This window comes from Podarcis muralis, chromosome 9 (genome assembly GCF_964188315.1).
Source record: "Podarcis muralis chromosome 9, rPodMur119.hap1.1, whole genome shotgun sequence".
In the NCBI taxonomy this organism is placed as follows: domain Eukaryota; kingdom Metazoa; phylum Chordata; class Lepidosauria; order Squamata; family Lacertidae; genus Podarcis; species Podarcis muralis.
In genome coordinates, this window is record NC_135663.1 from 21,057,267 (window position 1) to 21,083,505 (window position 26,239).

Sequence of the window (26,239 nt, forward strand, 5' to 3'; positions counted from 1 at the left end):
AGGAATTTTGCACTCGGAGGCAATGGAGCTGAGTTCTCTATCTACAACTCTACTAGCATCTCTCGATATTGTGAATATCACCGAACTTACCTTTTGTTGGTATCTTCATGAACTTATCTAAAAGACGGAGTTAAGCATTTGAAAAATATATTGAAACCAGACATTATGAGTTCATTTTAGGCTGGGTAGTTCGCAAGTCTTTGTGGCTTTGTTTAATGTTTTGTATTTTTCTCAGAAGGTTGATAAAATATGTATAATTCCGGGGGCCACCAGGTGGCGCGTTGGAAGATGGCCGACAATAACATCTCTCTGACCCATACGAGGTACTAAGGGGCTACTATGGGAAGTATGTAGCCTTCCTAACTCCTCCAGGATGTGGAGGAGAACTGCCCTGCCAGCGGTGTTCACAATGCACCCCCTGAAACGAGTGATGGGGGTGCCGAACACTTGCCAAAAGGCCCTCGGTGAAGTCAGACCTTCCTGACGCCGATTCCAATCAGCGCGTACTGGTTGCTTCAGCTGGAAACATACGATTGGAAACGAAGCTGAAAGCACATACATCAAGTAAAGCTTGTGTGTTGCATGAGTCGCACTACTGGCTCTGAGGTGCAGGCAGAGGGCATGGCCTCCCTGGACGGGAAGAAAAGGGGAAAGAAGCACAAGGAGTCTTGATTAATTTTTAAAAAATAAAATGCTTTGCACAGCCGTGCACAATCTTACCCATTTCTAAAATTTCTTTACTGGTGTGTGTTTTTGTAAATCTGCCAAAGAATAAAATCAAATCAGGATGAAGGGGTTTTCTCAAGACAGTGGAGGGTGTGTGTCTGCTGTGTCTTGTTTGTGTGGTGGTGGCAGCACTTGCTCTCCTGCGGAGGGGGAGGCAAAAAATGGGGGATTGAGGAGGATCGGTTGTAGGGAGTGAGAAACATCCCTATTTTCAGCTAAGGTATGTTGGAGGGTATGCATTAGGTCCCTTAGGTATCTTTTTGACTGTGGGCCCTGCTTAAACCAGAGCACACTCTACCAAACATTGCTCCACATTCCCCATGATCCAGTGGCTGAGGTGTGCATGCAATTTGCCTGATGTGCACATGATCCTTTGCAGAAGCTTCCTCTTTCATTTCAATGGGTTGTAGCCAAATAATTTCTACTCAGGGGTAAAGGTAAAGGGACCCCTGACCATTAGGTCCAGTCATGACCGACTCTGGGGTTGCGGCGCTCATCTCGCTTTATTGGCCGAGGGAGCCGGCGTACAGCTTCCAGGTCATGTGAACAGCATGACTAAGCTGCTTCTGGCGAACCAGAGCAGCGCATGGAAACACCGTTTACCTTCCCACCGGAGCGGTACCTATTTATCTACTTGCACTTTGAGGTGCTTCTTGAACTGCTAGGTTGGCAGGAGCAGGGACCGAGCAACGGGAGCTCACCCCGTTGCGGGGATTCGAACTGCCGACCTTCTGATCGGCAAGTCCTAGGCTCTGTGGTTTAACCCACAGCGCCACCCGTGTCCCTTTCTACTCAGGGGAGACCCACTCAAATCAAGGAACCTAACAGCCATTTCCATTGATCTCCCTGGGTTTGGTCTAGCACTGGATGCAACCCAATGCTTGGATCTACCTTGCTTGCAGAAAAGTCCAGCTTCAACCCCCAGCATCTTCAGGTACGGCTAGGAGAGAATTCTGTCTGAAACCCTGGAAAGCTGAGCTAAGCAGACCAGTGGTCTGACTTTGTATGTTTCTGAGGTAAGGGAGTTTAGGGGCCAAGTTGCTGGACATAACTCAATTCATGATAGAGACAAGTCCTAGGAACTGATAGTTGCTGGATCATTTGCTAAGCAAAGCCTCTTTCCTAGAAGTCTGTGCCTTTTGGTTCATTTCACGCAGGCAATAATTAATCTTGTAGCAAGCACAAACTGGAATAGGTCATCCCGACACCGGCACTCAGTTCTGCCAAGGAATAAGCCTTCAGGGTGGGTGAAGTGTGTTCTTCATTTGTTGCTGTGTTTTTTTTGTTTTCATGGTAATGACTAGATATGTCTCAGTTTTACTGTAATTTTGTTTTTTATGTTTTTATCTTGTACATAGCTTTGTGATTTTAATGAAAAGTGTCACTAAAATCATTTTGAATAAATAAATGAAAGGGTGCACAGGGCTGGTGAATATAGCATGCTTGGATTCCACATAGGAGACTATTTGGCTGGAAACGTAGCTCAGATCAACACTTGCCAGGGTTGTGTTTGGATTTCTAAGTAATCACGTCTCTAAAATAAGCTATCCTATCCAGTTGGCCTATGAATCTTAGCACTTTGAATGAAGGCAATGGAACTACTTCTAATGTTACGTTATCCTACGATTGGGAGTGGAGAATCCATGTTTCAGGACAGATTTGTGGGCATACTCTGATTTGGCTCGTGGAACTTTGCTGCAATGTGGATTGTTCATTTTTAAATGATGCTTTTAAATTTTTTACACTCTGCATCTACAGGAATTCCCAAACACTCCTACAGAGAGAAAGATACTCTATATTGGGATCAGCCCTGAAACACCAGAAGACTGCATTGTCATCTCCTCTTTATGCTCCTTTTATAATGGCAATAATAATGTAAATCGAGGCCATAATCAACATTTTACCAGTCTCATAAAGAAAGCCAAGGGTGTTAATGCATGTTTTCCCACTGCTAACTGCTCTGTGGTAGTGTTGGGGTGTGTTTCACCAAGATAGTAGGGAAGAATTAAATCTCCCATCCCTATTTGCTGTGGGTTTGTGACCAAACACTCCCAACCCCTTAAACTGGTATTTATTCATTTTTAAAACCAAAAATGTGATTGCTAATCACATGGTTAACATAATGCAGGGGTGGCTAAGCTCCAGATGTTGTTGGATTCCAACTCTAATTAGCCAGTCAACATGACCAGTGCTCAAGGATGATGGAAGTTTTGGGAGTTGTAGTTCAGCAACGCCTGGAGGTTGTTACTAATATGCCAGGAGAGGACATTGCAAGACAACAGATCATTCAGTGGGTAGAGAAAGCTTCAAATGGCACAGAACTTTGGTATCTCTTTGGAAGGGATCAGACAATGTTGGCTTTTGGGGTGTTACCTTGTAACCATGGATTGCTGTTATCGGTTATTCAGTTTGGGAGGGCAGCTCAAAATGTGGGCTTCACAGCACAAAATGGACCAAACCAGCACAAAACTTTGGCATACGTTTGGAGGGGATTGAAAATTTCAGGGTCGCATGTTAATAAAGCTGGTTGAGAACAACCTACAGCACCTGTGAGAAAACTGGTCCTATGAAGCTACAAGAGAGGTGAAATGTTCAACCTGTAAAAGATTGCAGGGCATGAAAGAGCACCATCTAGTGGCACTTTGGGCTACACTGGAATATGTGCTGGGTTTCCTATGGCAGTCGTTTGAATGCCCTGTGTCCAATGCAGAGTGCCCCGAAATGAGTGCTTTCCCAAGAGATTAAACTAGAGCAGATCTGTGAAATGTGGCAGAAATTTCAGGGATTCCTCCTATCAAACACGGAACTGCCAAAAAGTAGGGTTAATAAGTGTATGCAGGACAGTCCTCTGTTTGAAGAGCTGTGACTCAGAGGGAGGGCTTCTTTTTGAAGGCATCCTCTGTCTGAAGGGCTGTGCCAAACTCAATTCCAGTTTAAAGATAAATAACCCAAAGGAAGAACGAACAGGAGAGGCTTTGAAGTTGTCCATCAACAACTGACACCTGTGCAGCAGTCTGAGCAGGCACACAGGTGAATTGTATTGTTTTCCATTTAAATGATAATTATTTCTAAAGGTGCACCTATACATATAAATTAGCACGTTCAATATTTTTTGAAAATATGCATCCCCCTTTGTCCTTTTCGTGTGTGTCCGTTGTACCATGACTTGCCAAGATTTGTTATGTTGTGATGCCCGAAAGAGCCTTCTTGGTGGTGGTGCCCAACTCTGAAACTGAAATGTATGGAATTATATCTGTCCCAATGCTTGTTTTGGGCAAAAGGAACTGTCACACATGGTACCCTCATGCTAACAGTCAATGTACCGTTCATAGAAAGAAATAACTGTGGAAACACACCAGACTTTATAGTCAGTCTGTTGTCTGTATATTTTCCTGAGTTGCGTGCTTGACATCAATCCTATGGTAAACCACATTCCTTATTTAGGAATTGTTTTTTTGTTTGATATCCATTTGATGATCCTGTGCAGGCTGAATATCTATATAAATAAACATCTTTGCAGTCCCAAATGAGGAATAATCACATGGGGTCTTGCTTACTTTACTGTATTGATTCTGTGATAAACACTGTTATAATTCCTCACACACCACTGGAAATGTATTTATTTAAAGAGCTGTTCAGACTGCACAGGCTCACTTTACCGTAAGCAAGAAATCACATGCTTGCTTTACGCTTGTATGAGGCTGAAAGATGTCATAAAAGAAGGGAATGTATACAGAACTCTGGAGGGAAAAGATTCTTAGATTCCCAATGAAGGCTTGGTGGCCCCATTGTTTGACTTTTGAGGAGATGTTCAGGGAAGAGAGAAGCCAGTGAGGAGAAAGAGAGCAAAGTCCAAGTTGAAAGGTCTGAAGGCCTCAGAATGGCTGAGATGAAAACTTGATATCGCAGGGCAAAAACTGCTTTGCCCGGTCAGTTAACTGACAAATATTTTATGTTCAGCACAGAAGAGCAAAATGTGTCCGTTAGGTCCATGTGTGTTGTCTCCTCTCTTCTTCCCTCATTAGGGCTCTCTGGATGAGATGCTGCTACAAGCTGTGGTACCAAGAATAGCGGCGAAGAAAATAGAAACCCATTAAGATGAATATCAATTTTAGAGCACAACCTGAGCCTCAGCTGATCCCCCTGGGAACCCCGCGGCAAGCTGCAAATGAGGGCTCTTCCGGGAAAACAAGTTACTTTGTTTGCAGACACTCTCCACATCCAAAGACAGTGTGCCACATTAGAGGTAAACTCCCCCTGGAAGGGTTAATATGGCCAAGCCAAACTCTGTATTCATTTTTTGCGTTTCCTGAACAAAAACTTAGGCTACATTCAGGTGGGGCTTTATTCTGTCTTCCTGACATTTTCTTACCTGTCGATTTTTGCATCTCATGTGATCTTAAAAAGCTGCTTCTTGAAAATCTAGTGGAATCTAGCAGAAGCCTAGTGCTTATTTTTGCGTTGTTTCCAAGGAAAAAAATACCTGTTTGCAACCCCGTGAACTCAAAAAGGTGTGGGAGTTTTGCGTTGTCATTTTTCCACGGGTTTCATGGTTGCACCACTGCCACTCATGTGATGAAATCTGAGGTGGTATCCTGGCATATGCAGCTCTTTCCATGTATCTAAAATTTAGCATGACATGGCAGCATATTGCTCAAGAAGCTGCAATTCCAAAACACTGCGGATACTGCAGTGTAAAAGGAACATTAGAAATTGGGACAGAAGTATGAGCATTAAAACTAGGAAAACCAATACTATAATCACCACATCTGAATGCAGCCTAAATGCAGGGTTTTTAAAAATGCATGTTCCTCTTTTTTTGAAGGGCAGAACTCTGCCCTCCCATAAGTTTGAAGTAAGATTCAACAGCCATTGCAGCCAACTCCTGTATGTGGACTGGGGAGGGGACACCATTTTGTTCTGCACTTCAGGCAGAACCATAGCTGTTAACTTTTCCCTTTTCTTGCGAGGAATCCTATTCGGAATAAGGGAATTTCCCTTAAAAATGGGAAACGTTGACAGCTATGGGCAGAACTGCATGCAATTCTGAATCACCTAGTGTTGGTTCCGACATAAATCCGCATCAGCTGATGGCTGTCAAGCCTTGTGTGTGAACCATCTCCATAAAGCTATGCTGTGTGAATGAAATCAAAGCTTTGGGACAAAAAAACAAACAAACATGGATCGACTCATTCACAGGTATGATTTTATAATCATACAATCAATATTCATGTAGGAACTAAGTGTTGTATAATCAAACATACATGCATATGTGAACCAGCCCTAGGAAACTATAATACTTTAGTTCAGGACTAGAGATGGAAGGATCCATTAGTTTTGGTTCTCTCAGTTTCTAGTTTGTCCAGTATTAAATTCCGTTCTCCACATTTCTGCAGCAATTTGATGTTTTTCAAAAATCCCTCATAAAAAATCACCAGCATTTTAGTGCAAAATTTCCCCAATAATCCCCCAGTTTTGTACGCAAATTTGAGTAACATGCAGTTTTGTGATGTACAAAAATGCATATAATGCATTTTTCTGTTTTCAAAAATATCTCCATTTGTATGCCCACTTTTGTATTTTTGCATATGCCATTGAGTTGGAGGATTGCATCTCAAAATTCAGATTTCTGCTTGAAGGATGGCTGTGTTTCAATTCTGACATTGCTTTTAAATGTGTGGAGTTGATAGATTTGCCTACAAAAAGGATCAAAATTCTTCACCATCCCTATTTGAGACCCCCATTTCCAGTGTATCCCTGCACCAAAACCAACTGCACAATTAGAAAAATGTAAAATGCGTTTTTTCCCCACCCAGGACTAAATGATGCACCTGTCTGTGTTGTGAAAGACCGAGGATACAATGAAGGACGCTTCGTTGACTCAAGCACAGAACATGCTCAACTTCTCAGAAACACTGCAATGCCCACTGACAGTTCTTTTCCCAACAATACCCTGCCAAGCCTGGTACAAACCCCACTTAGAGCGAATGTTGGACGTAAGTACCCCTGGTTGCTTGCACAAAGAGATAGGATGTCTACTTCAAAACCACAATTAGAGAGCCTCAATGACACCCCTTAGGAGGCTTCATCTGGGGCAGAAAGCTTGGCTAGCTCACCCCCAGCTACGGCTCTGCCTTTATTACCCCCTCCTTTATTACCCCCCACTAGATTGAGTTGCTGATGAATGTAAAGGTAAAGGGACCCCTGACCGTTAGGTCTATTCGCGAACGACTCTGGGGTTGCAGTGCTCATCTTGTTTTACTGGCCAAGAGAGCCGGCGTACAGCTTCCGGGTCATGTGGCCAGCATGACTAAGCCGCTTCTGACGAACCAGAGCAGCGCATGGAAACGCCGTTTACCTTCCCGCCGGAGTGGTACCTATTTATCTACTTGCACTTTGACATGCTTTCAAACTGCTAGGTTGGCAGGAGCAAGGACCGAGCAACGGGAGCTCACCCCGTCGCAGGGATTCGAACCGCCAACCTTCTGATTGGCAAGCCCTACGCTCTGTGATTTAGACCACAGTGCCACCCGTGTCCCATGATGATGAACGTACACGTCTGTAAATTCTTTGCAAAAATTTGGTTGACACAAAAACCACCACGGTATCGTGCCACCTACACTGGAGGCATCCTCTGCCCTCCCATGTTACATAGAATTCCTGTATTTTTCAAGAGGTCTCACCAGGCTTTAATCCTCTATAATCTTAACATGAAAACTCATGCAAAATCCCTCTATTGCATTTCAGAGCTTATGAGAGACGAAATTGCAGAGCTCAAGCAAAGAACAGGAAACACCCCACTTTTAAAGAGAAGGGTAACGAGCCAAACTACTGCTGGTATTTGTAACTGAAACCATCAAGACTTCTTGGAGCATCCTTACTCTTGCAGAACACTCCATTCATGATTTCGGGTTTACCTTATTTCTGGGACTATAATCTGTTTTGTTTTTAATTCTGAATTTTAAATTGTCCTAACCTGCTGGTGAAGGGCAGATGACAAATTTGAGGGTGGCAGTGGCGCTTTGAAGTTACCTCAAACCCTAACCTATTCTACTTTGCCTGAACAAAGCGAAAGCCTTTACAGGCAGACGCCTCTATTCTTGTGATCATGTAAAGCTCTCTGCTTCTATAGTGAAGGGCATTTGCAGACATGCACGTGAGTGTGCATTGGCTGGAGGCAAAGCTTGCTATACCCATTCTATACGTGGATTCAGCACCTGTGTATACTGAACACCTGAACAGGGCTTAAGAATTGGAGTTTGTTGATCTATTTCAGCTGACCAGGAATCCTGTAGGATCCAGATGGCTGAAACGCATTTAAAGGGTTCAAGGTGCAAAACCCCATCAGTTTTCTAGAGAGGACAATAGCAAGAGAGCCATTGCAACCACAGCCTTACCCTTATACTCAAAGCAGAGATGGGCCATACAGACATAGAGTCCAGCTCCCATCACCCCAATCATCAGCTATGCAAAATCCAGTAACATTTGGGAAGCCACAGGTTCTCCATTCCTCCAATGCACAACGTAATGATTAGTCCAGATGTATTGGAGGTAATCAAAAGCAAAGAAGTAGAGAAAGTTGGGTGGTGGGTTTTGGGGGGCGGTGGGCTGTCTGTATTTGTCTCTTTATATTCTGCTTTATCATCAGGACGATCCCTTGAGGAAATACCTTGCAGAAAATCCACAAAATAGGATTCCTCCAGAGCACCCTCTTTTACCTGCCCCGGGTACGCACTACAGGCCAGACATCATTGAGAATATGAATTATACCCCTACTTACCTGGAACAGGAAATAAAAGTAAGATACCATCATTAAGTGATTATGTCATATATCATATGCTTCTGCTTTAACTGATAAAAAGATGTCATTTAGTACATTTAGGTTGCAATACTATACATGTTTACTAGGGGGTAAGTTGCATTTAACTCACTTCTGCGTAAATATGCATAGGATTACACGGCCAGTTTGAAAACCACCAATCTGTTGAAAAGGTGGCAATGATGGCCCATAAAAGAGAGAGGAGGCCATTTCTGAGATTTTGATGTTGCAAGCTCCTGAGTTTTACAGAACTCTTCACAAAGCAAATGCCGAAATACAGATACTTTCAAAATTACCCAAATTTTGTGATGCAGGTCTCCAGGCCAAATGGTGTGTACAAGAATGTATATATTACGGAGAAATGTGTGTAACCATGCATGCATCGGTGAACGTAACATACAAAATGCATCATATTAGGGGAAATTGCTTGCAAAAATGTGTACTTTTGGAAGAGATTCACACTTACAAGGCTGTAACAGTGCCAGTTCGGCAGATCAAAGTGGTTGGTGGGCATACAGGGGGGCAAGACAATCCCACAAGTAAACTGGCCCTACCTAGGCTTGTAAGGGCTTTGAATACTAATAACATTTGTTGCATTTGCTGCCCAAGCATTGGTGCTGCCACCACTGCATTGGTTTCAGGGGGCAGCAGTCAGTCAGTCAGTCACCGTGGTGAGTTGTGTACCATACCCCTTGTTGGGTGCCCTCTGAGCTATCCTGTTCCCTCAGGTGTGGTGAAGGACACTGGCCCCCGGCTGATGTTTAAGTGCCACTCCATTTGGCTTTCGTATGTGTAACTGGGATGGGGGTGTCATAAGAACAGAAGAAGACACTGCTGCATCATGCCAATGGCCCATCTAGCACAGCATCTTTTTCTCCCAGTGGCCCACCAGATGGAGAGCCTGCAAGCCAGGACCTAAGGGCAACAGCACTCTTCCCGTTTTAGGCAGCAAAATGTATTGCGGCAGCCCTGACTGCAGTGCTTCATTGGTCTGATCTGTCCTCCTCCTAGATCTTGGAAAGGCTTCGTGATATTTTACAGACAGACTCGCTTGCAGAGATCCAAACCTGGTTATCAAAGGCAACTCTAAAAGGTAAGGAGAGAACATGTGATAGTTGCACATGGCTGAAGTGTCAACTGACTTTGGGCTGCATGTGGCAAGCAGGAGAGCACACCCCTCTTTGTACAGTGGTGTCTCGCAAGACGAAATTAATTCGTTCCGCGAGTTTTGTCGTCTTGCGATTTTTTTCATCTTGCGAAGCACGGTGTCGGGAAAGTTTTGGAAAAGCTTCAAAAATCACCAAAGTCTTTAAAAACCTCAAAAAAGGCTACCACACCGCGTTCTATGAGTTGCTCCTCGAAGTCAAGTCGCAACTGTATTAACGGTGTTAAGAAAAAGGAAACAAACTTGCAAGATGTTTCCGCCTTGCGAAGCAAGCCCATAGGGAAAATCGTCTTGCGAAGCAGCTCAAAAAACAAAAAACCCTTTCGTCTAGCGAGTTTTTTGTCTTGCGAGGCATTCGTCTTGCGAGGTACCACTGTATATCTATCTCTATGTATATAAAATCAGATTATCGTTCCCTTTGATAACAAACTATTGGATGAATGCCTGCCAGTTTAGAAGTGCCAACCCCAAATACGGTAGCAGTTTTTGCATACTTGAGGGATACTGAATATATAACAGAGGAGTTATCTCTCTACTCAGCTGTCACACCTAAGTCAGCTGTGGCATGGCAGGAGGTTCTAAAGCTCCCACGATATATAGGGATGTTTCAGGAGGTAAGGAAATGAACTGACACCTGCCCATCCCAATAAACCTCTATATAGCCCAGAGCTGTTTCGACATTTTGCTGCCCGAGGCAACCTACATTCATCTACATTCATCCTCTCCCCACTTCCATGTACAGAAGCTGACTGGGCAAGCAGTTGATTCTTACTTCAACACTTGCATCCTCCACTCTCCGAGTGATGCTAAGGGGGTCCCACTAGATTAGAGGGTGGTAGCAAACTTTTATGTGAGGGGAAATTACCAAAGCACTCTGGTCACAGGGAATGAGCCCCCAGATCCTGCCACCTAAGGTGATTGCCTCACTCCGCCTAATGATAGGGCAGGCTATACGATTCTCAGGTTCTGGCCTTGGACAAGAAAATAACCCCACCCCCAGCCTGCACCCATGCTTTATTTATATATAGCATTTTATCCCACTCTTCAGCCAGAAAAGGGTTGCAGAGCAGCTGGTCTCTTGGAACAGCCTTGCACCACTTCTCTTCCCTCCTCTTTTTTCAGCCTGATGCAATTGCTGCTGCCAGGTGACAGCTGATAGGAGGACCACCCCAAATTAGATTATATTTAATTTTTACACATCTCCCACTGTTATGATGATTTAACAACAAATGTGTTGGAAACCAAAGAAGGGGAAAGTGCTCTTGTGCTTGAATCCTGCTTGTATGTTTCTCACAGGCGTCGTATGTGTTATATTTAAAGAACTTAAGATTTGTTTAAGAAATATTATGGAGGGGGAACCTGAATGGAGAAAAACCTGGAATGCATTTTATTTCCATTAGATGAAAGAAGTAGCATCACAGTTATACCCTTAAGATTAAGTTCTTGGATATTTAGTCTGTGGTGCACACACAGATATGTCCATACCATCCTCTCCTATTTCTGGGAGTGTTCTTCCTATGAAATAGGCTTGTGTTGACCTTTCTCTGCCATCGAAAGAAAATGGGGAGTAGCCTTTCCATGCACACAGAAGACCCTGACATATCCATTATATTAATATTACTACCTGGTAATGTTGTACCTATTTGAATTGCAAAGCCACAACATTTGGAACACAAGCTGCATCTATATTCCTGGTGTTTCAGAGAAGGAGTTTGTGTCCAATTTCATCCGTTCCGACGTGACCAGCCGAGATCTGCTGAATTATCAGAAAAGGGCACTGAAAGAAGCGGACGTAGAGGCTCTGAGTTTACGAGATATGCTGAAAGCTGAAAGAGCACTTCAAAATAAACCAGCAAGTGAAGAGAGCCGGCGCAGGTAAAATTGATAATGAATTGCCCTAGGTATGGTGCTACTGGGAAGCCACCAGATTGGTCATTTGCCTTGTTTGCAGCATGGGCTGGGATTATTCACAACTAGCACTTTTTGCTCACCATGGATGGTGATGTTGAGATCTTGTAATTTACACAAGTAAAGCAGGTTGAGAAAGAAAAGGAAAAATCCATGTCATTTCCAAACCACCAAAAGGTATTTGACCTTTAATGTCAGCTACTGGCCAAAGCATAACTTCTGAGGAAACCAGCCTGTGTTGGTTCTAACAGGAAATAATCCAAAAACTTTAGGTCATATCTTAAAAGCCAATTGAGGGTAATAAATCTTGGTGGGGAACCATGCAGAATTGTGCATTTATCCAGGAAATCTTTCTATTGCATTTCATTCAGTAGTAAAATTTTGAATGAGAGATACTGTCTCAGGCTACTACTGGCAGCACCTCTACTTTGGAACTCTCTTGCGATCGAGATCAAGCAGGCGTTTTCACTGTATTCTCTTTTCAGCCCCTGGTTAAAACTTTTTTTTTGGGGGGGGGGGGCAAGTAAATCCGGACAAATATATGACGGAATTTTAAAAAATTTTTTTTACTGTTAATGTTTAACATCTTTTAAATGTTTAATTGTTTTAACTGTGTTTATTGATAATTTTACTATTTCTTGTGAACTGCTTAGAGGTTTTACTAAGATCAAGTGGCATTCACATTTTGTTAACTATAATAAATGCTAGTTTATCTTTGCTCCTGAACTAAGGGGTCCTTGAACTAAGCAACAGCCACGGCAATAAAGAATGTTGAAAGCGGAAACCACAAATTCCTGACTTATTGCTCTCACACTTCTTTCTTTTTAATGAAATTATTATCATTGTGTTGTATTTCTGCTCAAATGTGGATGATCTGCACATTGATTTTTCTCCTGTCTCCACCATCCATCCTAAAAAAAATTGTACTGTACCTCATACTATGCAGAATGCCTAATATTGTTCCAATTTCATGGAATTTTCTTTCAGCTGATATTAGACAGGCCACCTCCTTGCTGAATACTTCTTAAAATTTCAGCAGGCATTTAAAGTCACTTCTGATTATATAGTTTTTAACCAATATTTACCTTTTTGTCTTTACTGTGTACCACTTAAAAGCCATTGTAAATAAACAGTATATAAACTGTATAAAAAAACCTAAGAAGTCTTCTTTCTTTTTTAGGCTTTCAAGCAGAGGAACAGCATCCAGTAAAGGTGAGAGGCTAGTTATGCATTGTACATTTTTATCCAGAAAAATAAGACCATGCTTGCAAGAGACTGAGTTCATATGTATTAAAATTAGTTGAGAGGAAGCCACATCATCTTGCCTCTTGACAGCATCACACATAACTGCTGTCATATGGCATAAATGAGGACAGCTCTGTCATTAGATGCATAGACAAAAAACCTTCAGTTCAAACGGCCTCGGTCCAGTATACCTGAAGGAGCGTCTCCACCCCGATCATTCTGCCCGGACACTGAGGTCCAGTGCCGAGGGCCTTCTGGTGGTTCCCTCACTGCGAGATGTTACAGGGAAGCAGGCAGACGGCCTTCTCAGTAGTGGCACCCGCCCTGTGGAACGCCCTCCCACCAGATGTCAAAGAGAAAAACAACTACCAGACTTTTAGAAGACATCTGAAGGCAGCCCTGTTTAGGGAAGCTTTTAACAGACTATTGTACTTTAATATTTTGTTGGAAGCCGCCCAGAGTGGCTGGAGAAACTCAGCCAGATGGGCGGGGTAAAAATAATAAATTATTATTATATTATTATTATCAGTGCATTAATGTAGCTTTGATTTTCACAATCTCATTCAGACAGGGAGAGAAGTACACACACAAGAGAGAAAATCCGAATCCCAACTTCTGAGGCTCTAGAGCGTTCCCCCAGCAAACTCACAGTTCTTCAAAGTCACCCCCACAGTCCTGCATTATCCCAAAACAGCACCCAGTTGCTGTACAACAAGGCTTACTCTAAGCGACACAACGCTGCTTCAAGAGGTGAGGCCCGATTTCAGAGCATCTGAAAATCAGCACAATGCTTTTCTTGGAAGATAACATGTACAGTGAATCTCACACAATTTTTTCCAAAGCTCTAAAGTGTCATTTTTGTTGTTAGAAAAAGTTTATAGCCACACCATTTAAGAGTTTTACCTGCTAAACAGGTATTTGTAAAGTTATACACATACACACAAAATACTGAATGTTAGAACACTGGTAAACAAAATGCTAAATAAACATTTTGTTTTTAAGAGTGCATGTCATTGTGTCTTGGTAATTGATATGAAAAGATATCATGAACATTTTCATTCTTTCTGAATACAAATGATAGAAGTGATCTATTTCTGCATAATCTTCAGAATTTTGAATATTCTTTAAAATTAATGCACTGCAGGTCAACATTCGAAAAAATAAGTCAACAGTGTTTACAACTTAGTACAGCTCCCCTGGGCTTCATTCAGGTCAGTAATGCTTTAAGTGGCTATAGTATAGTCATTCAATAGCACTCCAATCTGCTGGATTTTAGTGGAGTTCATATCCATGTAGTTTGTTAGGACTGGGGTCAAGACAATTCATTAAGGGAGCCCCTTCTAGTTGGCTGTTCCGAGAGAATCCAGCTATTTACTTGGATCAGTGATATTAACCCAAAAGCCAGAATGAAAGGAAATGCAATACGCTCTCTCTTTCTAACAGATTTCAAATGAGCATGCAACATGTAGCCAAACTATGGAACTCAAAGGCAGTGATGGCCGCCATAACTCAGAACAGTGCTGGTGGACTCCATTGTCAACATTCTGGCAATTCAGTTGCTGAGTGCTAAAAGGCACTTTTTAATACCCACAACCTAGGTTTCAAGTTGTGCCATCTACTAGACACATGTCACACCAGTGCCGAGGGACCTATTAGCCACTAAGCCAGTTTTTAAGGTCTTGTTACTTACATAAAAGAAACACCTGCTTACACACTTTCCCTTAATTTCTCAACCTAAGAAAGTTTTAATATTATTGTTGCTAGCATTAAGTGGTATATAAATAATATCTTCCAGTGTACTTGCCATGAAATCTATATTGTAATCCAGAGCACTATGCACAAATGATAGGTTTCTGCAGGTGCATGGATGGGGAGGGCAATCCAATTTCTCTTTCGGGCTACAGCTTCTTGTGTCACTTCTGTGAATGTTCTCCAGCCTTCAGAAGCAGATTGGGGAAAATCGAGGGGCTACAGTGAGATGAGGGCTGGAAAAGCCACAGGGCACATATGGAACACCATATATTGCCCTTTGGATACTGATGCACAGCCATCTGTTTATTTACCCTAGCATAAAGTTGCAGGAGGAAAAATAATGCCTATGCCCTCCAATTCCCCTTCCACCCAATACCCATGTGCACCTGCTCTTTTGCTGACTTGAGTTTCCCACCAAAAGAAGAACCAAAACAAGTCAGAGCACAGAAATGATAGCCAAGACTATTCTGGTGAGGTGGTCACATTTCATTGTACTATAATAGTGATATGGCCCATCTTCAAACTCTTTCCCCCCAGACACTAACAGCTGAGTCTGCAGTCTTCAGGATCCTGTCTGTCTGGGGCTACAGAAAAGATTCAGATACACAAATCTAAAGTCATAATAATTTAAATAGCCATACATCCATGTCAAACACTTCATAAAAGTGTGCAGACTGCAACCCAATATTCCTGGGCACATATTTATATAACTTGCCCTAGGGAGTTATTAAACATGCCGTTGGAGATTTTGTTCCAAGTCATTAAAATGAAAAACCTCTACAATGTACAATAAACATTCAGTATGTTATGGGAACTGCATATAGTCAACTATTTTCTTAAAAGGTAGCTAATGCAATAGAGAGAAAGCATATAAAACAGACTTCCATGGGAACTTTAATATTAGTTTTTAAAACAGATCAGACCAAGATTTAGTGGTTACCAGTGCCAAACAACCAGAGCAGTCTGTTGTGAACATGATGCAGATGCCATTAGCAAGGCAGGGAAAGTTATGTGGGTTAGCTGGTGGTATTCTCTTACTGGAAAGATACGCAAATTACATGAGATGTGCAACACATAGTAACACCCCCACAAACATTTAGTGCATTGCTTCTTACGAGAAGAACAAGTGTGGTATTGAAAACAGTGTTAGATTTGGGCTCAAATCCCTACTCAGTCATGAAGCTTGAAAGGTGAATTGGCCATGCTGGCTGGGGCTGATGGGAGTTGTATTCAATCATCTGGAGGGCACCACGTTGGGGAAGGCTACTGGAAGCCACTCATTTACTCGAAGCCTAATTTAACCTGCCACTTCATTCTTAAAATGCATCACTAGATAACTGAAATGATTCAGCTGGCCATGGAAGTTCGCCCTTAGCAGCTCTGTTACATCAGCTACTCCTTACAGAAATACAAAGAGGAAAAGTATTTCAGTGCATATGTGCATATGCTATTTATAACATGAAGACTACAGACACAAACAGGACTGTACAAATCATGATCTGCTTTGTTTTTTTAATGGGACAAAATTAGTAACATAAAATGCATTAATGAAAGTCTTATAGCCTAAATATCATAACAGAAAATTGAGAGTGATGGCTAAATGAATGCCTCAGAAGACAGGAATTAAATTTGAATGGAAAACTGGGTTGAAACTAGCAGTTATGTATTTAATACAAAACTCTGTATTCAAGGATGGGGAAATCAAGATACACAGGTATTAATAAGGAACAAGTGATTGGCAGTAGTACTTGTGAAAACAATCTTGGCATGGTCAATAAAAATCAGAGGTGCTACTCAAACTTAAAAGCTCCCCCTTCTGGCAAATATTAAAGAAAAATAATAAAAAGAAAAATATATATCAGCTTCCTTGGGAAACAAAGTTTTCTTTAAATGCCCTTTAGCAGGCTAAAAAGCTACCAAAAATCAAGTATTTTCTAAGTAGTACAAGTCCAGATCTGGCAAATAAAATTAGTGCTTGATAATAACAGATAAGCTATGCAGCACTCCATAAACAACTGTACACTGCAAGGACAGCAAACCATTCCTGTGTATTCATTCAGCCTCCATCCATTGCCATCTTTGGATATTAAATATTTAAATTAAATTAACATCCAGAGATGCTTATTCACTATCTGAGATTTCACCTTGTACCATTTCTGACTTCTGCCGCTTGCACATGGTGGCTTCGGTTGTCTCATTTAGTGGTTTGGCTCCTTTCCGTTGTGGCAAAACCGTGAAAAATGCTTCCTCCCAGTCTCTCTTTTCCAAGAATGCAAGGATGATTTCAAACACTGCAGCAAAAAGATCATATGTCCTTTAAAAATAATGGAAGTGTCTGACAGAATCAGAAATTTATTGAAGTTATGAAACTAAATTTAATAATAACCTCTGCAGCAACAATAAAGATAGTTAATCATACACAGGAAGATTGAACAAGCAAAGCTTTCACACCTGCCAATATTATATAGCATTTTCAGCTATGCAAGTAGTCAGCATGTGTTTGCTGTGTAGGAAGCAATTACCAGGTTTCCCCTAGTATTTCTTGTTTAATTGTCTAATGGTCTATTTATGGGAGTGGCAATTAACACCCATCAGTTGAGACATAATAACTGGGGGAGGGGAGTGGTGTGCATTGTATGCTTAGTTTCTTAGACTTCCAGGTGTTATCATTACTGCTGAAATCCAGTGGATGTGACGTTGAAAAATAAAAGCTAGCTTCTTGTTCTGAAAAGTTGACTTGCTATCAAATAGTCAGCATATGCGGCAATTAATGGTACTGGTCTCTGACATTTATGAAAAACATGCCTACTAGTAAATTTGGAAACATCTAAGAATTAGTGGAAATTAAAAAGAAAAAGCAGCATACAGCTCACTTTATGTATTTTCAAACTGTAATAAACGTGAGTGGGGCAGCGTGAAACAGTTTTAGAACTCTGAAAAATCAGTGCCTTAAAACGTGGGGAGCCTCCACAAGTACTGAAGGCTCCCCACTGCACTGTCCACATGTGAAGGGTGATGACAAGAAAGAGTAAGAGCTAGTGTGCTCATCCCCACTGCCTGCTGCCACATTTACTATATGCAGCTTCAGAATCCTTCAAGAGGTCTAGAGTACTACAAAGCTACTACACACAGGTGAATTACTGCGTTACCTGTGGCACTAGACCAAACGACTGTGTTTTCTCTCACTCGCTGCTACAAAAATAGTATTATTATTATTACTACTACTACTATCACTATTATTATCTACTGAATCACAGCATGTGGGTGCTAAGTAAAAAAGACATCTGACATAATGAGATAACAGATGACAATGATCTCAGATGAATGCCACAAAGAAAGTATAGGCAAAAATCAACAAGGTCCATATTTAAACCATCAGCCTTTAAAAGGAGAACAAAGGAAAGTGTCGTGCACGATAACATTTGACTATACACACACTTATTATTTTCATTTTTTGTTTACTTTCATCCTTACCATGATTGACTGCCAGAACTTTCCGACTGTTCATTTTCACAAAGATCCCTAGTGGAAGTTGTGCATGACTTATGCCTTCTTCTTGTGCTCTTTTGTATGTAATGCCCTGTAATAAGACACAGAAGAAAAAATAATTAATTCTGATTATCAGATCTGTACATTGTGAGAGTTTCACAGAATGTTAAGAGCTTTGTCTTTTATATATATATAGCTGTGGGTACATAGAAGAAGTCATATGGCACAACTAAAAAAAGTTTCATACAGCTTATATATAGTTTGTTTCAAATTAGTAAAATATTTTGCAACTATATCCTAAGAGGCTTTACTGTTTGTGCCTTATGTGTGTTCAAACAAATAACTTGATGCAATTCATACTCAAGCAGGCAAATACAGCTCATTTACAAGCCAGACTTTTCAAGACACCTGCAGGTCAGAGGCTGTCCAAAAATACTGGAAAATCCGCTCTTAAGCAAGTATTTCCCTGAAATTATTCTGTGTGCTTTAGTTGCATGCCACCTTCTTATCGATGAGACGGCACACTATGAACCACTCAGATTTCTAAAGGAAGAACAAGATGATTAAGTGCTTGGTATGTTTACTATTATCACCCAACTGCTTGCTTTATTTGTATATTCTAAATATTTTCACTTAAGCTTATGTTCAGCATCTCTATTTGTTACAAACACTTGGATATGCTACTTGGGAGTCTATTCTTAGTTACTACCATTACTACATTAAATATGATTAAAATAACCATCACAGAAAATGATCTGTTAATATCAGCAGCAACCACAGAAACGCTGCTGCTGTGGGCATTTGCTGTAGCTGTTTTAGGGACCATACTGCAACATGGGCCGCAAATACCAAATTGTAAATTTCATGTACAGAATGATGGAGGGGGACAGAAGCCAACCTGAAAACTCAGTATTCCTTCAAATTTGTTTTATGAGTCCTGGTACAGGGTGATTAAATGAACTGTAAGCGCCTCACATCATACTTCATCAGAGAACAGTGTGGCTTTTTAACCTCTCTGCTTTTCCAGTACATCCCTCATGCACAGAAAGATTTCTATGGCAAGTGAAGTATGATGATTTATTAATGTCTTCTCTTCCCATCCTTCCCACAACTGTGGGGCAGTAGATAGTCTGTCTTTCTTAGTTTATTTGCCTTTAGTTCGACCTCTCTGTCTTTCCAAATATAAATTGCTGACACAAAGAATTTGCATTCCAAATGCTCAGTCTGATGTGACTGGCTACTGAAGGAGGCAAAAATGCACAGAAGCAACCACCAATTCTAAAAGAGCAAAGCCAAAAGGGGCGGGGGGGGGGGCTTTTAACAGAATGTTTGCTGCTCAGTTTCAAAGCATTCAATGAGGAAGTAACTCAAGAATGAAAAATCCACTACTTTAGTACAGTGGTGCCTCGCAAGACAAAATTAATCCGTTTTGCGAGTCTCTTCGTCTTGCGGTTTTTTCATCTTGCGAAGCACGGCTATTAGCAGCTTAGCGGCTATTAACGGCTTAGTGGCTTTAAGAAAAAGGAAACAAACTTGCAAGAACTCGCAAGACGTTTCGTCTTGTGAAGCAAGCCCATAGGGAACGTCGGCTTGCGGAACGACTCAAAAAACGGAAAACCCTTTCGTCTAGCAAGTTTTTCGTCTTGCGAGGCATTCGTCTTGCGGGGCACCACTGTAGATGTTGCCAGGTGCCCAGAAAAGTAGCAACCTGCCTTTCACATTATAACACAAAGCAGCAGCTTAAAATAATCATGTTCCATAGCATTATATGCACATTAACTGAGTTCAACGGGACTTCTTTCCAAGTAAACATACACAGGATTCCACACATTAGTTCTCTACCTTGTGATGATTGTGATCCACAAGGCCTCCAATGACATAGGCTTTGGACTCATCTAGTTCATTCAGGACTTCAGGAGAGTCCGATGTAAGGTACACAAGGTCTTCTTTCTTCATCAGTTCACTATAATGTTCTGATTTAATGTGGATATCCTTCAAGACACAAATACACACAAATGTATCACATAAATTGTCTAACTATTGAAGGACTTTCTCAGAGAACCAGTCAAAGTGGTAGACACAGTTACAAAAAGCAGCTACATTCGACTGTTTCTTCTACATGTGCTATAATGTGGTGGGTGCGATTTTAACAATGTCACTGGCTCTACTTAGAAGACTAGATGAGATTTTTACTTCCACCTCCAAGGCAGAAGGAAGTCTGTCTCAAGAGAACCTGCCCAACATTACATCTTGAGCAGATCCTCTGAATCAAACTACTTTCTTGTCAAGAAACATGTCCCAATCAGCCTGGATACAGAGAAGAAAAACTTGATTCATGACTGGCCTCAAAACAGCAGAATTTTTAAAACAGAAAATGAAAAAGCTGCAACAAGGTCCTTTTGTACATATGCTCATTCACTTAGGAATTGCAATACTGTTCTCTTCTTCAAATTTATCAATCTTCACTTATAATTCAGAAACCCAGACATAAACAAAGCAGCCTTCTCACTCAAACTCATAACTGACCGGACAGAAAATCATCAAAGGAGGAATTAAAAGAGTTCACGACACAATCTAATAAGCTAGAAATGATGTGGTTGAGAATTCCCACCTCATGTGTTTCCTAAAAGCTAGTAGTGAAGTGGTTGCAGCTGCCAGACTGGTAACTGGGAGCATATGGCTAGAATCATATAACAACGTTCTTAAAAAATCTACATTGACTCTCAGGATGGTTCCGAACACAATTCAAAGTGTTGGTATTGACCTTTAAAACCCTAAACAACCTTGGCGCTGTATAACTGAAGGAGCATTTGCACTCACATCATTTAGCCCAGGCACTAAGGTTCAGTTCCATGGGCCTTCTGGCAGTTCCCTCACTGCAAGAAGTGAAGTTACAGGGAACCAGGCAGCGGGCCTTCTCAGTAGTGGCACCCGCCCTGTAGAAGGCCCTCCCATCAAATGCCAAAGAGATAAACAATTATACAACTTTCTGAAGACATATGAAGGCAGCCCTGTGGTTGGGGCATTCATTTAAACACACAAACAGGACGAAAAAGTGTTCACAACAAAAGTTAAGCAAATCTGAAATTGCCAGTACCTTCCAGTTTACCCATCCTTTGTCAGTTTCATTCATGTTGTCCTTTAGCTGGCCTCCATGGCTAGTCAAGTAAAACTTGGGAAGATAAAAAGGCAAAAGAAGTGTATAATGTTGACTGCTAATATCTAACTTCTAATTAGGTACTCCTCTGTCCCTAACAATACAAGCATATATTATTTTTGAAGGTGTTCAAATGGATTTTGATTACGTATTTTTCGCTCTATAAGACGCACCAGACCACAAGACGCACCAGACCACAAGATGCACCTAGTTTTTGGAGGGGGAAAACAAGAAAAAAAATATTTTGAATCTCAGAAGCCAGAACAGCAAGAGGGATCACTGCACAGTGAAAGCAGCAATCCCTCTTGCTGTTCTGGCTTCTGGGATAGCCGCGCAGCCTGCATTCACTCCATAAGACGCACACACATTTCCCTTTACTTTTTAGGAGGGAAAAAGTGAGTCTTATAGAGCAAAAAATATGGTATTTTAGCAAAACAGGATTTAACAAAACGGGATTTTGCCTAAAATGTTCCACAGCAAAACAGTGTGGTTATGGCCTATTTATATAAAAACCAAATATTTAGTCAATTTCAGTCTTAATTTAATCTTTGTACACCCTGCATTTTTAAAAGTGCTTAAATGAGTACTCTATTGCAATAAAATGTAGTTATACCATAATTAACCAGCCATTAAATACTTCTACATAAGGTAGGATGGCTATCTTACTTTGCTTGTGTTGTGTTTTGGACTTGGGACTAGACAAGCACACAAGTACTCTAAAATATTAACTGCATGACAAGATTATACCTGTTTTTAGGCATACACAGATATTTGCACTTAACAATATATTGAAATGCAAGTCTGACAAAAATACTGTCAAATTATGTCTCTGTTTGTTATTAAAGAATATATTTTCATTTTTTGAAGGAGTGGCCTTTCACATTTCATGTATATAACTGGTCCAAACACAAAAATCAGAAAATAGTTTACAACAACATACCTGTACAGGATGGAGTGCTTTGCGATTTTCTGCATAACATCTCTGAATTTGCTTGTGAAGTTTCTTGACATCCTGTATACAACACAATTTGTTTTTATATTGTCCTTCAGAGAAAGCACCACAAAATGCTTTAACCAAGAGATTCAGAGACGCTAAAGAGAGAGAAAGGAAACTTTTAACTGACAAAAAGTTATTTCTGAATAGAACATTTATTTTTGGAAAAGAAATATTAAGTCACTATAAAAAATAACATTGCAATTAAATAATTTTTCAAAGATCTCACATATTCACTATTGTACTTAAAGGTCATCATGTTGAAAATAAAAAATAATACTAATTTACAAACAAGTTAAAACTGAAAAGGAAATATCTAAGATGCAATTCTATGGCTGCTTATTTGAGAACAAGCCCCTCTGAAATCAGTGGAACTTTCTTATAATCAAGTGTGTACACGACAGTAATCCTAGTCTAACCACTGTAATAATTAACAGTGATGCACAATTCCTTCTAGAATAGAAGGAATTTCTTCACCATGTGCTTTCAACTGCCATTCATTATTAAGTACAGTAGAACAAACATTTTAGGAAAGTGAGATGCAAATGTCTCCAAGCCTATTGGACACCAGTGGTGCTCACTAAATACCAGTGCTACATACTACCCACTGTTGTAAAACAGAAACATTATACAGTAGTTTCAATCTCAATAGCCTTATTTTACTAACATATCTGTATGTCTCTACAGCCCTACACCAGAGCTTTCCAAACTTTTCATGTTGGTGACACACCTTTTAGACATGCATCATTTCGTGACACAGTAATTCAGTTTTATTAGGAAACCAGAGATTAAACTAACCCCTTTCTAGCCCTGGGAGGAGTGCCATGTGTTCACACCACACACCTACACACTACACCCAACACACTAACATGTGGCAACACACAGTTTGGAAAGCTCTGGCCTACATTATTATAGGCATACCCTAATAACCAAACAAAAGCACCCTAAATAACTTGCTTCTGAAAAATATAACTTTCATTTACCTTTAGCTCCATTAAATTGTCAAAACTGCAATCTATAATAAGGCGAAGGGTACTAGGAACAACATCTCTACGCAAACGTTTCCTGAAACTTCCATCGTTGCTAGATTCCAACTGAGACTGGCGCTCTTGTTTTCTCTTCAGGCGTTTTTCTTTACGTTTCTGTCTGAAAGATAGCAATTTGTAAACACCCAAGTGCCAAGGTATTAACTATACATTGCTTCTGCACACATATGCAACATAAAGAGATGGTAGTAGATTAGTTAAGCACTCTAGCTCACCCATCTTGTCTAGGGTACAAACACTTTCATACAGTCTTTCTCTTCAAGTGTTTTGTGTTTTGACCTGCAGTGCTCTGGCCTCTCTGACTTGCTGTCTTGTGCCCTTGCACTCGCAATGCCTAGTTCTACATACACACCCTTTCTTGAAATGTTCATCAATTTCATCACCTTCATCCCAGGGGAAAGATTTGCTGTTATCCTTTTGCAAGACAAGTAATAGCTTTACTCTTAGTCTTTCATAAGCAACTGTCTATAAAAAATGATTTTTAGAGAAAGAAACTGCTCAAGGAGAAACAGTTATCAAAGCAGAAGTACAACTGAACCTATTATTCCTTCCAGTGTCTTGACTGGGACAAAACAAAAGCTTCACACAAACTGCAGCACAGAAAAAATGGAAGAGGGATTTGAAGAGAATGTTGGTTAAAGCTCAAGAACTCCATTGCAACTGTTAGCCGTGTTGTGGGATAGAAATGCCAAGGTCAAGAAGAATAAATGCACAATTTCCTTTTTCCATATCTGAATGATGGAAGGCAGGAAAACTAAAACATGATACACACATTAAATCATATGTGAAATGTATAAGATTCCTGTGACTCATTTATTCTAATCAGGTGATTGTATCAAATGCCTAGTGTAATGTAAAATAAATAAATATAGGTTTTGCAGTAGTTTCTAAGCAGGTTTTTATCATGCAATCCTGCATTTAAATAAATGTTAGTTTTCCCTAACACGTTTTTTCACTTCTCCCCACAGTAATGGGAATAAAAGGGCATGAGATAAAGAAGCCCATTTCTGATCTTTTCTTTTATACAAATTGGGGATAGAGAGAAGAATATAACCTGAACCTGCTCAGTTATTAACCCAAGCTTGTAGCAAGAAATAACCCATACTTGCGCAAGTTTCTTTGTTCTTCCCACTGTTTCTGTTTCATTAGCTTCTTTCTTTGCCTCTTTGACATAGCTTCAATATTCTCCATCTTTTCCAGTAATTCATTTCCTATTTGATCAAGGTTGCACTTCCCATCTCCTTTTATATCAGTAACCTTGGATGCCACAAGGTTTTCTGGTAGCATTCCTGATGACATGAGCTTTCTAATTATCTTACTTTTCTTTTTTCCCTGAAGATGCTACAAATGTTGGAATCAATATATTGTACAACTTCTGCTTCCAATACTGTGGATAAAATAGAAGTTTTGATATTATTTTAAAAGTATGCATAGAAATCTTTGTTTGTTAGAACTATAACAATTAATCTCAGAGAAACTTACAAGACTAGGAATGCAACATATTGTTTCCAACCTATTTTCCTATTATGTTGCAAATGAACCAACATGGAGGATAACAAGAAAACAAAAAAAACCACCAGTATATTTCTAAAAATCAGTATGCTTTAATGTCAAATCGGTGGTTATGAACAAAGGATAGCACACGTTTAAGGCACGAGGCAAACAATTTGTCACCTCAAATAAGCCATACGATGGGCAGATGTCCTAAACTGGTAAGAAGCTTAAGGAAGTGTGTTCAGTGTGTTCAGAAATTAAGAGCCTTGAGGAGGCTTACTGAAGACGGACATAATTCGCTGCGGAAGAAGCTTCAGCCAAGTCCGCCTCCTCTTTTACCTGAAGCTGCGGCCTCTTGCCTTTTATTTTTATTTTTACGAGAGCTTCAACCCATTTGTAGCCTCTTAAGACACTTGGAGCTGCTCTCGCTGCGACAGACTAAACGCGGCTAAGCCGTCTGTAGATTCACTTATTATTATTATTATTACTACTGTTTAAAAAGAGAGAGAGATAAACCCAAGCGTTTTAAAAGGTGTGTGTGTGGGGGGGGGTCCGTTATCAACAGCTTTCCCTTCGCTACCAATCGCCGCCCTGAGGCGGGTGGGGAGGGAGGAAGGAGCGCCCGGCCGAATGCTGAAGCGGGGAGGGATACGAAGAAACGCGGAAAGGAAAGGAAAGCACCTGCCTGCACCCGCGCGCGCCAACCCGCAGCAACCGCCACCAACAAACGCCGTGGGCTGCGCGCCGCCAACCGTCTCCTCACGCGCTACCTCAGGCTGAGCGGCGGAAGCGTGAGATCCCGGCGCGCGACAGTGACGCAAATCCCCTCGCGACCACGGGCGGGGCTCAGGGAAGGAAGCTCCGCCCCTGGCGGGCGGGAGGGCGAGCGACTAGCGCGATGTTTTGGGGTCCTAAGGTTGACGCGCCGACGTGTTGCGGCTTGTACTTTAGCTGACTCCGTCGCTGCCTGCGTGTGCCCGGCTTTACCAACTTATATGAAAGTTAACACGGCAGTGTTGGGAACACGCTCTCTCTCTCACGAAAAAGAGAGTCGGTGTTTCTCAAATTTGGGTCCCCAACTGCTGTTTGACTACAATTCCCATCACCCCTAGCTAGCAGGACCAGTGGTCAGGCATGATGGGAGTTGTAGTCCAGCAAACACCCGAGGACCTAAGTTTGAGAAACACCGTGAAAGAGAACCTCCATTTTCAGAGGCAGTGTTTATCTGGGCAGTAGCTGCGGGGGTGGGGAGAGTAGTGGGTCAGTCTTACTTGATGTTATGTACTGAGTTGACTAAGATCCAAAAGGCAGCAGTCTGATTGGTCCTAGAACAATAGGGTCCAGAATGCAGCAGTCTGATTGGTCCACAGGAGCCACCCAATCCAGCTCCAGGTGGAAGTGAACCCGCAACCTGATTGGCCTACAGGATAATCCTGAAATTAGC

The 26,239-nt window shown here is 41.2% G+C and overlaps 2 protein-coding genes across 12 annotated transcripts in view; one reads left to right on the plus strand and one right to left on the minus strand.

The window, feature by feature from the left end:
- C9H4orf17 (chromosome 9 C4orf17 homolog) overlaps positions 1 to 13,864 on the plus strand; it is a 154,201-nt gene extending 140,337 nt beyond the window's left edge. For 4 of the 6 annotated variants that reach the window (XM_028743406.2, XM_028743404.2, XM_028743403.2 and 1 more), the window contains 8 exons: positions 4,752 to 4,972; positions 6,543 to 6,722; positions 7,474 to 7,541; positions 8,375 to 8,524; positions 9,557 to 9,638; positions 11,414 to 11,585; positions 12,799 to 12,830; positions 13,431 to 13,864. In XM_028743406.2, coding sequence (XP_028599239.2) covers positions 4,825 to 4,972; positions 6,543 to 6,722; positions 7,474 to 7,541; positions 8,375 to 8,524; positions 9,557 to 9,638; positions 11,414 to 11,585; positions 12,799 to 12,830; positions 13,431 to 13,639 — 1,041 coding nt within the window. In that variant the 5' untranslated portion in view covers positions 4,752 to 4,824 and the 3' untranslated portion in view covers positions 13,640 to 13,864. Of the gene's footprint in view, positions 1 to 4,482; positions 4,656 to 4,751; positions 4,973 to 6,542; positions 6,723 to 7,473; positions 7,542 to 8,374; positions 8,525 to 9,556; positions 9,639 to 11,413; positions 11,586 to 12,798; positions 12,831 to 13,430 lie in introns of those variants that run through there. The other 2 variants (XM_028743407.2, XM_028743408.2) reach the window with 2 other exon arrangements.
- Positions 555 to 25,610, minus strand: TRMT10A (tRNA methyltransferase 10A). Of its 6 annotated transcripts, none has more exons than XM_077933868.1 (9): positions 25,481 to 25,610; positions 24,407 to 24,688; positions 23,239 to 23,401; positions 22,202 to 22,273; positions 21,202 to 21,276; positions 19,947 to 20,096; positions 18,090 to 18,195; positions 16,760 to 16,906; positions 555 to 630 (listed from the first exon to the last, which is right to left on the minus strand). In XM_077933868.1, exons 2-9 carry the CDS (start codon positions 24,598 to 24,600, stop codon positions 593 to 595), a joined length of 945 nt encoding a protein of 314 aa, XP_077789994.1. In that variant the 5' UTR covers positions 24,601 to 24,688; positions 25,481 to 25,610; the 3' UTR covers positions 555 to 592. The 6 variants fall into 6 exon arrangements, with proteins under 6 accessions (XP_077789994.1, XP_028599243.2, XP_028599244.2 ...); XM_028743410.2 differs by lacking the exon at positions 555 to 630 and adding an exon at positions 13,719 to 14,800; XM_028743411.2 differs by lacking the exon at positions 555 to 630 and adding an exon at positions 13,719 to 14,800 and having other exon boundaries at positions 25,477 to 25,609.
- Between the last annotated feature and the right edge of the window lie 629 nt (positions 25,611 to 26,239).